This window comes from Dermacentor silvarum, chromosome 11 (genome assembly GCF_013339745.2).
Source record: "Dermacentor silvarum isolate Dsil-2018 chromosome 11, BIME_Dsil_1.4, whole genome shotgun sequence".
Classification (NCBI taxonomy): domain Eukaryota; kingdom Metazoa; phylum Arthropoda; class Arachnida; order Ixodida; family Ixodidae; genus Dermacentor; species Dermacentor silvarum.
The window spans coordinates 90,477,085-90,490,065 of NC_051164.1; the positions used below are offsets into that span (position 1 = coordinate 90,477,085).

The 12,981-nt window shown below is 43.0% G+C and overlaps 1 protein-coding gene across 1 annotated transcript in view; it reads left to right on the plus strand.

Annotated features, from left to right (window-relative positions):
• The window catches only part of LOC119433280 (2-hydroxyacyl-CoA lyase 2-like), a 38,236-nt gene extending 25,515 nt beyond the window's left edge, over positions 1–12,721 (plus strand). Inside the window, 7 exon segments of the mRNA XM_037700427.2 lie at positions 81–204; positions 2,334–2,428; positions 3,358–3,512; positions 6,255–6,392; positions 7,356–7,530; positions 8,922–9,020; positions 9,167–12,721. Coding sequence (XP_037556355.2) covers positions 81–204; positions 2,334–2,428; positions 3,358–3,512; positions 6,255–6,392; positions 7,356–7,530; positions 8,922–9,020; positions 9,167–9,352 — 972 coding nt within the window. The 3' untranslated portion in view covers positions 9,353–12,721.
• Positions 12,722–12,981: the final 260 nt, after the last annotated feature.

The following is a 12,981-nucleotide window of genomic DNA, read 5'->3' on the forward strand; positions in this document are numbered from 1 at the left end:
AATTGGAATGAGTGCTTTGCTAGATGAGCTGCCTATTGCCCTTGAAAAGCACTGTGGTGCACCATTGCTGCTTTGTGCAGAAACTGGGCATTCCTTGCTTCCTTGGAGGCATGGCCCGTGGTCTGCTGGGTCGCCACAGCGAGATCCAGATGCGCCACTGCCGCAGGGATGCTTTGGCCCAGGCAGATGTGGTCATCCTGGCAGGTAAGCTTTTGTGCAATGCCTCTTATGTGTTGTGGTCAAGTGGCAGTGTTGTCTGTGACTCCAAGGAACTGTGCTCCAATGTTGTTGGATCAGGCTGTGACTTAGCCTTGCATAAGTGCCGTGAAGCTTGTGTTTTATCTTGTGACACTACTGTCAACAGATAATAATAATAAAGTAGGCGTGTAAGACTTGAAAGAAACTCGAGTAAGTAGAGTTACCATTTTCAGGGATGGGACTTCTGCACCAGTTGCGCCATTTTGATACAAACGCAGATTCCTGCGCCAAACTGGGCCAAACAGAAAATTGACCAAAATTGTGCCACGCTGCGCCACGACGGCTTCGGCATGTGTACTCCGGCAGTGGCTGCGAACAGCGAGCGGATTCGTTCTCCGAAAGGGAGTGCGCCGTTCACATTCCGCAGACCGCGCGACAGCGCCTCCTGCACAGTTCCTTGTGATATTCGCACTTGTAACACTGGACTTTTCGGCGCTTCCGGCAAGTGGCCGGTGCGCGTGCGTCCACTCCCGGCTATTATCACTGCTGTCAGAAAAGCCAGGGCATGTGTATTTAGAGTGTACTAGAACGTGGTTGAGTGTGCCGAGTGGCACGGCGCTCCCTAGCTGAGATGCAAAACAATGAAAAGTAGGCTGAGGGCACTGTGAGCGAACTAGATATTAGGGAGGCACGCGCTGCAGCGAGTTCAGTGGGTGGGTGTCTCTGTTCCCAGGACCAGTATATCGTAGAAATATTCCTATCTGTCTTTATGCCCCTATGGCAAGGCCTGAGCCATTTTGACATTGTGAAGAGCCAATGGCGGATTGGGAATAAAAAGTTGGGCGAAGCATCGATGGCGATAGCAAATTAGTAGACAGCTGTACAAAGTAAGGATAGTAGTTTTATCAGTCGTATAAAGTTGTAAAAATTCGCTTACTAACTAAATTAACAAGCATGGTGTCACACCCGCACAAACAAACATGAACACATCTCGCTCGATGACCGCGGAATCTCGCTGTCTAAACATCTGAGTGAGGAAGCGCGGCAGCAGCAGCGAGCGAATTGACCTTTGTGCTGCCTCTTGCTTCAACGTGAAATAAGCAGCGAAAACACAGGCGCAAGAAGCTATGAGCTGTCGCACTCTGTCCCCATCGCAGATTGCTTTCAAGATAGGGCCCATGCTGCCACGCCATACGCAGCAGCCACTGGAGAAAGCCCTCCCCTCCCCCCACGGTGCCTTGCGCGCAACCGAAGACGGCGCGCTTCCTCTCTGCTTTCCTCCCTTGCACGCATGATATTGAGCCGCCTTTTTGGCTGACCCTCGCACGCTTTCACTCGCACATACGGCATACGGTGTACAGCGACGACGTTGTCGCCGCTGGGCTTTATACGGAACATCACTACGACGACAGAAATGCGCCTTTAGTGTCCATATAATTGCTACCGCAATAAAGACAGATTGGAAAAGTTTTACATTATACCAGCCCAAGGTTGATTGCAACTCTCCGGTTCTCGGTGACATATGGTGACCCAGGAATTATGTTAGTGCACCGATTGGACCGCGTAATTTGAGAACATTTTTCGCTATATCTTGAAAGTTGGTGTGGTACATCTAGTTCGATTGTAGTTCAACCGATGTTTTCGGCTTTATAGGAAAACATGCGCCGTGAGGCCACTCGACCTACTCTTCCATATTCTAGTATGCTATAGCTACAAAGCGTGCTTCTACTACGCGCTTTGTGTTGGTTTATTCTCTGTTTCAGCCTGGTTTCGAAGTGCGCGGCCATATTCCATTATTCCACCAAAAATTCAGATTGGCCTGCTCCAAACCGCTTCAAAATGAAATTTACTCTCCTTCAAGCTGCTCCAAAATGCAATTTTGTCTGCTTCCAACTGCTCCAAAACGCAATTCCACTGGTTCCAAATTTTGATCCAAAATGACTTTAGGCAGTCCCAACCTTGCATTTCACATGGTAAGTGCAACAAACTTGATTCAGATTGCTCCAGTGACTAGTTTCTGTGTTGCATTTTAATCAGAAACTAGGAGTTGGCCTGAAACTAAGTTTCTGCTTTGGTGCGTTTTCGCAACAATCCAGAGACATCACCGTACAAACGTTTTTCTTGACTTGTCGCAGGCTCGGTGTGTGACTTTCGTCTGTCGTACGGCCGTGTGTTGAGCCGCAAGTCAAAGATCATTGCTGTTAATCGAAACAGGTCTCAACTTTACAAGGTAAGAAGGCAAATCTGTAAAAGCTTGTGATATTTGTGTTCTTTTGTGTGTATGTGTATGACCTCGTTGAGATTTAGTGACGAGTGGCCTTGATTAAGATTAGTTTACGTAATTGTTTGCGACGACAAAAATAGTAGGAGTCACCAATGCCCCTAAATTACTGCCAGCTTTCAAACTTTGCCTGGGAGTGTTGTAAGAACATGATGCTTGCTAGTTGCCTGCTTTGCATACCATGTGAACCTTGTATGCATGTCACCTCTGCAGCCATGTCACTGCTATCTACTGCTATTTTGAAAGTGATCAAAGTCATTTTATTAATTCATTCGTGTATTGTCTGTGGCTTTTGCAGCCGTGTAAGTATACTTCAAAAGAAGCAGAAGCAGATGATTACGATATCCAACTTTCTTGTTTTTTTTGTTTTTTTTCATTGCTAGCACTGTTATCATGCACTTCATAGCAAAAGTCACACAATTGTGTGTATGAGAATATTATTTGCACCATTTTAAAAGGTTCATCAATGAAAATTTCATTTTCGACGTTCATCGACTAATTGTCCTGTTCACAATAATACGTGCTGTTCCTGTTGCTTGTATGAATGGCAACATTTTAATTAACCTTAAGCACGAAAGGTTATGTGTACTGTCTTACAATTATTACATTTCTGCACATTAAGCATCAACTTTTTATGTTGTAAGCATAAGTAGACATGCAATCCGTGTCCTGCAGTATTTGTTATAGAAGAATATATAAACGTCTGTGTGCTGAGGTTCTAGTGCATGATGAAAGGCTCTGAGTGGTTCAAAAATAATTTCTGGCCCTTTGTTCTAGGTTTGGGGCATAGTCAAAGTGGTGCTTTGAGATTTAAAGGTACGATTATTGCTGCTAGTAGTATCCATAAAACGTGATTGATGTTTTCTTTCTTCAATCAGAACTCGGATGCATTTTGGAAGCCAACGGTAGCAGTTGAGGCCGATGTTGGATCGTTCCTGGCTTCCTTAGCTGAAGCCCTCCCTGACTTCAAATGTGATCTGTCTTGGATTCAAACACTGCGTGACATGGACAATGCCAAAGAAGAGAAGAACAAGTAAGCTATGAACCTGAACTTGCTGGTTCGAATGGGCTCTCCGGGGCTTTTTGATCATCCTACACTAATACTCTTACACTGTTCAAGGGGACACCAAAGGAAACTACTGAGCCAAGTTAGATCGATAGGTTATTCATCTAGAAGTCTATCATCGTTTTCTGTGTGCCAATATATGACTTTGTTACATAAAAAATTTGCCACCGAAGGTCTCGCCACTGCTCTTCAATTTGAATCGCCTGCTTCAAAACACAAGTTGATGCAATCCCTAGGTGATCTTCCTCTTTGCCACTCTCTGTGAATCAGCCATTGATGACGTCCCATGAGCACCGTAGTCCAATACAGGTGGTGCCACTCCAGTTTTTCATTTAAAAAATTTTCTCACTTATACAAACTATGTCCTGACTGCAAATGGCAAATTCATTTTCAGAGAAGCCTAACCTTTCAATCTAGCGTGACTTAATAATTTCCTTTAATGTCCTTTCAAAATTTTGAGGAGATGCTCCTCGAAACAACTTTTCATTTAGTGCTTGTACTAGAGATTTCCAAATTCAGCTAATTAAAGCTTTTTATGCAGATTTCAAATACGTCAGTTTTTGTGTAGCTGTTACAGTTTTTGAGTTACGAATGTGGTGCAGAATGGCAGACTATAGTCATCTTTGTGGGCTCTTTTTTCGATACAATAGTTTCACAAAAAGCATCGTGCTATAGCTTATTTAGCTCTTCGTAGGTCACACTGTGCCAATATTTAGCCAAACAGCATGTACAATTACTGTAACTATGCAAAAAAATTAGGAAATTTCAACAAAATTTTTTTTTGAACAGTTACCTGAAATATATTTCGCAACTACTGCTCGGAGATATATCAATTTCAAGTAGATATCAGCACTCTACATAACTTCAAGCGTATCTATGCCAAATTTCAATATTATAATAGACAATTAAAGTGCACTAGGTTATTTTCACGGATGGATCATGGTCATGGCTTTTTGGAAACATTTTATAGACAATAAAGTGCCCACAAAGTCACAATAGTATTTTGCTGTTGTGTAGGACGTAACTAAAGAACTATAGCAACTACACAACTTATGAAACATTTGAAGTTTGCACGAAAAAGTATATAATTTGGTGAATTTTCAAATCTCTAGTACAAATCCCAAAAATAAAGTTTTTTCAAGGAGTGTCTTCCCTTCAGTTTTTTTTTGAAGTGGTCAATTTAAGGTCAAGCATTTCTTTGAGAAAATGTAAAGTGCGCATGGTGTTTTAACCATTATTGATGAATCTTGAGGAAGCTGTCACATCAGTCATGCAAACCTATAATGTTCGAGTATGGTAGAGAGACAGCACCCAAATGACACATTGGTGCAGTCTCTTAGTCTCCTTCATTGCGTCCTTCTGCTTCCACTGTAAGTTTTCTGTAGTAACCTTTCTTTAGGTCATTATTCTCTGATGTGTTGGTATTTATGCGCAGACAGTAATTACGTGGTGAGAGAGATATCAAATTTTTTGTGTTGTGCTGTAGTGTAGGGACTGCTGGCTATATCCACATGAAAAAGACTAGGAATATGTGCTTGTCGAAATTTTGTTTACTGCTTTCTTAGAAATGGAACTACCAAAAATTGAGGAAATAAAGATAAGTCAATACTGTATTTCTATGCATATAGATCACACCTCCCGTTACAACCTTTGCCAAGAGGAAAAAAAAGAGAGAAACATATTGGCCGTGTGCAATCTGCATAGAGAACAGCATACAAACATTTTCAAACCAGTAAAAGAGGAATCCAGTGCAGTTGTGAGCTCAAATCAAAAGCCCAGAAACGATTTCATTTTGTGTGTTCAATCATTGCCCCTTTTATTATTACTTTCTCTTGGAGCATGATGCGTCTCCATGGCCATGTCAAGTGCATCCATTTGCGACTTTTGCCTTCAGTTTTGGCTCCTTGGCAGTAAGGAGTGAAACGTCGTGTAGCCGCACCTCAAAACAAAATTCATGTTTATATACTTGCTTCTTTATTTTGCACTTTTAAAGCAAAGCTTTTTTAGCAAATCCTTGCTGTCTTGCTCAATAGCTCGCACAGAAAATAAAAAAATTAATATGTTCGATAGTGAGATCGAACCTTGGTCTCCCAGCACAATAGCCCGATGCTCTAACCATAAGGCCACAACCACATGCATACTTCTCTCATGCCGACGCCAATTGACTCTTTCGGATGATTGGTGAGTGCACCATGTCTCGTAGCATGTGTGCCTGAGAGCACGTTCACACAAAAGCACATGCATACACCAGCTTCCGTTAGACAAATGTGCTCTTGCCCAAGAGCTTTGTGGTATCCGTAGGTTGAAATGCTGCGGTCGGTGGCGGCTCGTTGTTGCGCTTTCTCCGTCGCCTTGGCTGACAGTTACGGGGGGGCGTTCATCGCTGTAGTCTGGTACATGTTTCTTATTGAGATGCATTGTTTCGTCTTGCCAGCTTACGAAAGCTTCGCTTACACAGATTTCCAAAGTGCATGGGACCTTAATGAGTTTTTAATGTTATGTGTTATGTGCAGGTTATGTGTGCGAAAATGCAGCAGTGGCAGCTAAACCTTTGTAGTCTCTTGTATGTTTCCCAATTGGAATCTCTTCATGCTGGACTGACAAGCTGTGCTGGCTCTATAACCTTATGACTAGGAACAATTGTTTTTCTTGTGCAGCAGAAGCTCTGATGGGTTTTGTTTTAAAGGCATCCATGTATTACAATTGCAGGGCCATGGTAGAGGTGCCAGCTGACAAGCACTTGAGCCCATTGAAGGTTCTTAGTGAACTGGAGGCATCCCTGCCGGATGACACCATCCTGGTTGCTGATGGTGGCGACTTTGTGGGAACAGCGTCTTACATCCTCAGGTGGGCAAAGACTTATTAGGGCTGTGTCTAAAGTGTGCCTAGAGCATTTAAAAAACTGCCGTTAAACGTTGCACACCTTGTATGGTGTGATGTCTCATAAATGTGAGTACTACCTAGTCGAGTTAACCAATGCATTAGTTAAGAATCGTGAACATGTTAAAACAAGCGTCTACAGTCCACCACTCTTGCCTAGAGTGCTTCAGCACGGCACTGCAAAGCATAGTAATGCTAAAGCAGCTGCTAGGTTCAGGTGCATCCCGATGGGATCTGAATGCAAAGTTGTTTGCATATTATACATTGGGTGCATATTAAAGAACCCCGGGTGGTCAGAATTAATCTGGAGCCAATACGACAATGCGTCTCGTAACCTGACTGTGGTTAGAGACGTAAAGCATCATTGTAGAACTTTTTATTTTTAGAATGGTGCTCACCATGCTGCTGTACACGGCTCTGTCCCTTTCTCAGGGTAGAACTCTGTATTGATGTTGATTAAAATGCAGACTCAGGCCCATATTTTGTATTGTTACATCTCATTTTTATTCTTCTTTTCTTGTCATGGGTCACACCAAGTGGCTGATCTCAGTGACAATGACGGTGTGCCGGCATTCGAGCCCTGTCTGAGCCAATAAAGAACCTGTCATGGTTACTTAGTGGCTATGGGGTTGGGCTGCTAAGCACGAGGTCGCGGGATCAAATCCCGGCCACGATGGCCGCATTTCGATAGGGGAGAAATGCGGAAACGCCCGTGTACTTAGATTTAGGTGCACATTAAAGAAACCCAGGTCGTCCAAATTATCCCGGAGTCCCCTTACTATGGCGTGCCTCATAATCAAATTGTGGTTTTGGCATGTAAAACCCCATTATTATTATTTTTTAAGCCAATATTAAGGAAGGGCGAAAAGAATGAAAATGAAATGAATCGTTTGAAAATGTGATCGTAGGTGTACTGTTATTCTTTTACAGGCCGAGTGGGCCACTGAGGTGGCTAGATCCTGGTGCCTTTGGGACCCTGGGTGTTGGTGGGGGCTTTGCCTTGGGCGCAAAGCTGTGCCATCCCGAAGCTTTGGTGGTGATCATATATGGAGATGGCTCTCTTGGTTACTCCATGCTGGAGTTTGACACCTTCGTGAGGCACAAGGTCAGTTGAATTGTGCAGGAAGCCTCTGTGTATGCATTCCTAGGTTAAAGTGCTGAATGTGTTTATCATGCTTGCGATTGGTAGTCGATTCATGTATAATTATTTGATGCACTGCAAGACTAGAGAACATTTTTTGAGAGAATACTTGACAGTGTAAAGAGGTGGACTGGACTGGACCAAACTTTATTGAGAACCTGCAGATTGGCGGCCTGGCCTAGGCCACCCGGATGCTTGCGGTCAGGCTTAACCTTTCCACTGTTTCCCAGGCCTGCTGGATGGCCCAAACTTGGTCTTGTAATTCTGAGCTAGCCAGAGCTTCGGGTCAACACTCCTCAAGGAGGTCGGGGTTTTTATGATCAAAGAGCTTTGTAGTGTATGTGCATTTCCATAGGATGTGTTCCATGTCTGTATAATCGTGTTTACATAGGCTACATCTAGCGTCGGGGAATTTCCCCGTGGTAGATGCGGTTGAGGTGCACTGGGTTTTGAAAGGTTCTCATTTGTAGATGTCTTCAGTCTGCTTCTTGTGATCTGCCTAGTTTTTTGTGGGGTTATGGGTGTATTCTCTTTGTTTCTTGTAGTGTGCTAATATGTCGTGGAAGGTTAGGAGCCTATCCTTATCATCTTGGTTTATGTCTGCCCCCCCCCCCCCCCCATCCTGTAGTTGTGAAATGGGTGTTCCCAGCCGTGGATGGTGAGTTCGCGCACGACAAGATGGGCCTTCTCATTTAGTTTGGGGGGAGTGTTCGGGTCCTCTTCATCTTCTCCCATGTGCGCCGGGATCCATTTCAAGTATTTGGGTGTAACGACTCCGTAAAGAGGTGTGAGTTGATTATTTCAAGCTCAGTGACACCAGAGGCTCTCCATTTGGCTTTGCCATTCACCCATGAAAGACAGTGCATCGAAATGAAACTCGAAAGCTTCATGGGCTCTGAAAATGTCATTGCGCACCATTTTGGTTGTACATAGGCTGTATTTTATAAGGCTTCATTAAGACAAGAGAGAGAGAGATTGGTTGACAGAAAAAAAGGAAAGCCTGCTGACTGTACCATAACTTTCTAGTACGCGGCTGACACCTGAACATCAATCAGTGGCGTGGGGATGCACGAGAAGGGACAAAAAGCTGACAGAGGTATCAAGGATGAAAAAGGATCATAGCTCCGAGTCAGTGAGAAATTTTTTCTGCTTTTTGAGGCAGTGACGAAAAGCTGAAGGAGTGGAAAATGAAGAAATTTTTTATTAAATACGAGCCCTGATCAGTAATTGGGGAGGACGAGCTTGGGAAAAAGATGGGGAGTGGAGTGACAAAGAAACACCTGTAAAGTTCAAAACTGTGCTTGTGTTATTATCCCTTGGTATATATGTATTTTCTTTTTCATCTTTATTCTCAGATTCCAGTTGTGGCCGTGGTTGGCAATGATGCATGTTGGATGCAGATTTCTAGGGAGCAGGTCAAAATGTTCAAGAGCAACGTCGCTTGCGGGCTGAGTGTGAGTACTGCAGCTTGTATGGCCCTTACAAATGCGCGCTTTTGAGCAACTGGCTCTTGAAGCAATCTTGGATAACTTATTACCTGCCGGCATTCCTGTGATTGATTAGAGCACCCTCTGATTAACTCTGATGTTGCTTCTCGCAGTACACAGACTACCACAAGTCAGTTGAGGGCCTTGGAGCAAAGGGCATGCTAGCGTCGCTGCCCGACAAGGACCGACTGGCCGAAATCTTCAAGGAGGCACAGAGGCTGAATGCAGAGGGCCACAGTGTGCTCATCAACTGCCTTATCGGAAAGACCTCCTTTAGGGAAGGCAGTATCTCTGTGTGATGTCAAACACAACCGCTCTGTTTATGTTCTGTGGCATCATCACAGAAGCTGAGGATGCTGCTGCTACCGGTGATCTAGTTTGGTGGAACGATGCAATCCGATGGAAGAATGATGCAATGCGTAGGCCCGTTTGATTTGCCCGCACTTCGCCCTTAGTTTCAACAGTTCAACATCAGCACGATGACATTCATCTCACTCAGTGAAGGTTTCCTGTGGAACAAGTTCACAGTATGTTGTGCACCTACAGAGGGTGCAGGAAGTGTCAAGCTCTTCTGCTCAAGCGTAAAACTGGTACCAAACTGGCGAGAACCAGTTCACGTAGTGCAGGGCGAATCGAATAGACCTAACATGGGAGCTTTGCAGGGGTGAATGCTGCATTGGTTTTCATCGCATGGTTTGTTTCAAGACATGCACCATAGCAATGGAGGCATTAGCTTTTTAGGTCAGAAAAAATATTCCCAACTTCCATGTCTTATTTTAAAACTACATCTTCCCTAAGGGCTACCTAAAGATAGCTGGTTTTCATGTTTTATCCTAGAACTAGCAGGCTTTCTTTTCCTTAATTGGTATTATAAGTTAGAGTGGTTGCCATGTTGTTCTACAGGTAGCAGCACGGTCTGCTGAACGACATGCATCATATCAGCTCATGTATGGTTGCAAAATTTTGTTTACTTCGCAGCTCCACCCTTGCTTGCTACCTGATGTGTAAACTAGGCCAGAACTGTATGGTGGTGCGATGAGTTGCACAAAAGCATAATCGTTGAAGCGACTGACCATTCTTCAAACACTGGCGGGAAGTTGTCAACCCTTTCTTTGAGAACTCCCGCTTCACCTGTGTTTGGAGAAGCTTTTTGCTCACTATTTGTGTTACTTCTAAATGCAGTCACATTTTCCTTTGGGAAAAGCCAGCTCGTACCTGTAAGGTGTGACTGACGCCAACTGGATGCATGCTAGCTAGTTCAAGCAAATTTGCTTGAACAGCTGTGAGCAGTATGAGACGGATCACTTCATTTGTTTTCAGGCGATGTTTACTTCTGACATGTGGACTTGCATGTCAGACAAAATATGCACCAAGTAACTTTCCTTTTGAAGATTGAGTCTCATGTAACTCTCGGTTATGTTCGGCATAGACCTAAGCTGCTGGGGCCTTCTTTAATGCAGATTTGGGCATTCCCTTCTGTAGTGCTCTCGGGTGCACTTAAATAAATATAAACAAAGTATCAACTGCTGCTGAGTGCAGGTACAGAGGGACCAGCTAGTGATGATTGAAATGATGGCAGCCAAAGCTATGGGCAACTTTTCGCATTGCAGACTGTGGTAACGCAAACCCTTCTTACATTTGTTTCATCATGGTTGGCTGTTGATATTTCAAAAATTTGAATTCAAATATCTTGTCCTGTGGTATGTTGAGATACTTCAGTGAAAGCTTGGAAGGCCCTTCTCATGAAAAAAACTTATATAGAACTTACTGTCCATGAGCCAACACGTGCAACTGATTTCAAGTGTGCCTTATCAGGCTGTTATGAGCCATCTCGAGAGATGGCACATTTGATGATTTCACAAATGATGGAGATTAGGCGTTGCACCCAAGAACCAGTGCAATAGAAATTACCTGAATTTACAAGTATTTTTATATTATAGTATGTGTGTTCCTATATTCACTCTTGTGTTGAGATTGTGTGGCTGTCATCATGAATGAAAGGGATGGAATGCTACGATCAAGGACCATTACTGTTAAGATTGCCAGAATGTTGAAGTATTTTTTATAATTATAGTACATACTGCAACTCCTCAACTCATCATTGTGACAATTTTCATTTTTTACGTATTTACCATCAGTAAAACTAAGGCAGATAGCAGAACTAGTAAAGTCGACTTGTATAATTACATTAACCTTTTACAGATTTTGTTATGAGCTTGAAGTGAAATGAGGGAGTAGGCAATGCTAAAAGTGACATTGTTTTATAAAAAAAAGTAGTCTGAGCATGCTTAAAAAAATTATGACATCTTACACTTAACACTACTTCATGTCAGTTTTTGTGATTTTGCAACATTGTGATTGTGTGCACCTAAATCGGGGAGATTATGGCAAATCAATCTGTGCAAATCAGGGAGGGATGTTTACTAGAAAGCTATATTGGTGTACTCCTATAGTGTTCAGTTTTATAGCAAACATTGGTGTGTCACCAACAGGGTATTCCAAACTGTATTAGTACTATACAGTTAAACCTCGATATAACGAAGTTGTACTTGCAGCGAAAAACTTCGTTATATCGAGGTTTCGTTCCTTCATAGAACTAAGATGGCGAAATAAATATAGTTCATTACATTGCAAATTTCGTTAAATCGAGGTTCATTATATCGTGGTTTGACTGTACATATGTTCAATTTCCTAACGGCAACAACAGTGCATCACGAACAGGGTATAAACAGGAAGTGAACCAAAATGTTACCCACAACTGCTTTCGTGCAGCGAAGACCAGTGGACGACATCAAATATAAATGCAATGCAATTTGTGATGGAGTCCTTAATTTGTTTTAAAATGCAATGATTACAAAATAAAAGTTCCGTTTCATATATCTCATTTGAATAGAAAACTTGTACAGTAGAACCCTGTTGATACATTTTTCAGGGGACCGGGGAAAGAAACGTAGCAGTTGGGAAAATGTAACAGTGAGGAAAGTTCGAAATCATAACAGCTACATCAGGAACATACTGTATGTTCAGAGACATTGGCTTCTTCTAATATGCCACCGCATAACATGGCTGCGTTTCAGCGAAGGTGACTTGGGGGAGCCGGCAGAGCTAGAACTGTGCTGTGACACGCTTATCGGGACTGATGATCATGTACTTCTGGAATTTGCCTATGCACCACTGAATTAACATGACTGCTGCATTAGAATGCAACGTAACATGCGGGAACATTACAGAATGGCAACATATTAAATGGGAACATAATAAGTAGGCGTGAATGTGTTTTAGGTTGGGACCGCGAAAACGTGACATACCTGGGAAAATACAACAGTGAAGAAAGTATCAACGAGGTTATTTGTAATTTTTCTCACTTTGCGTTGTGCCGGTTCCATGTTAGAGATCAGCTAGGAGTTTGTACAGCTACTGCGGTGAAAACCAACTGCAATGCGGCCTGCATGGGAGCCAACGCTAAGAACGGCCAGTTACGAGTGTGGCAGCAACTACTGCTTTGTTCGAGCGAGGCTGTGAGCCAGCAAACCAGACCCCTAGTGCTTTCGAAGGGTGCGAAAACTCGCTTGTACAGCTTTATGTATAGATTGTCAGATTGGCATACTACTGTGAAAGATTTTTTTTTTTTTTTTCACAAAATCGAAAATAAAAAGTAGTTTTCTGCTCTGGTTGGCCATCTTCTGGAGCTTTTCATCCATGCAGTGACTGCAATTCTGACTCGACCATGCTACCTCATTAGTAAATATGCAAAAGCTTGCTGTCATTTCCTCATTTTAGAAGTGACAGCATTGTTATTGCAGCTTTCAAAGAGGTGCATCAGGAGGCAGGCAGGTTGGTAAATACACTTACAAGCATTTGAAATAAGTGACCACTACACTTCAATGTTGAGGGACCTACATATAATTGCTGGAATGAAGGAGCGCTT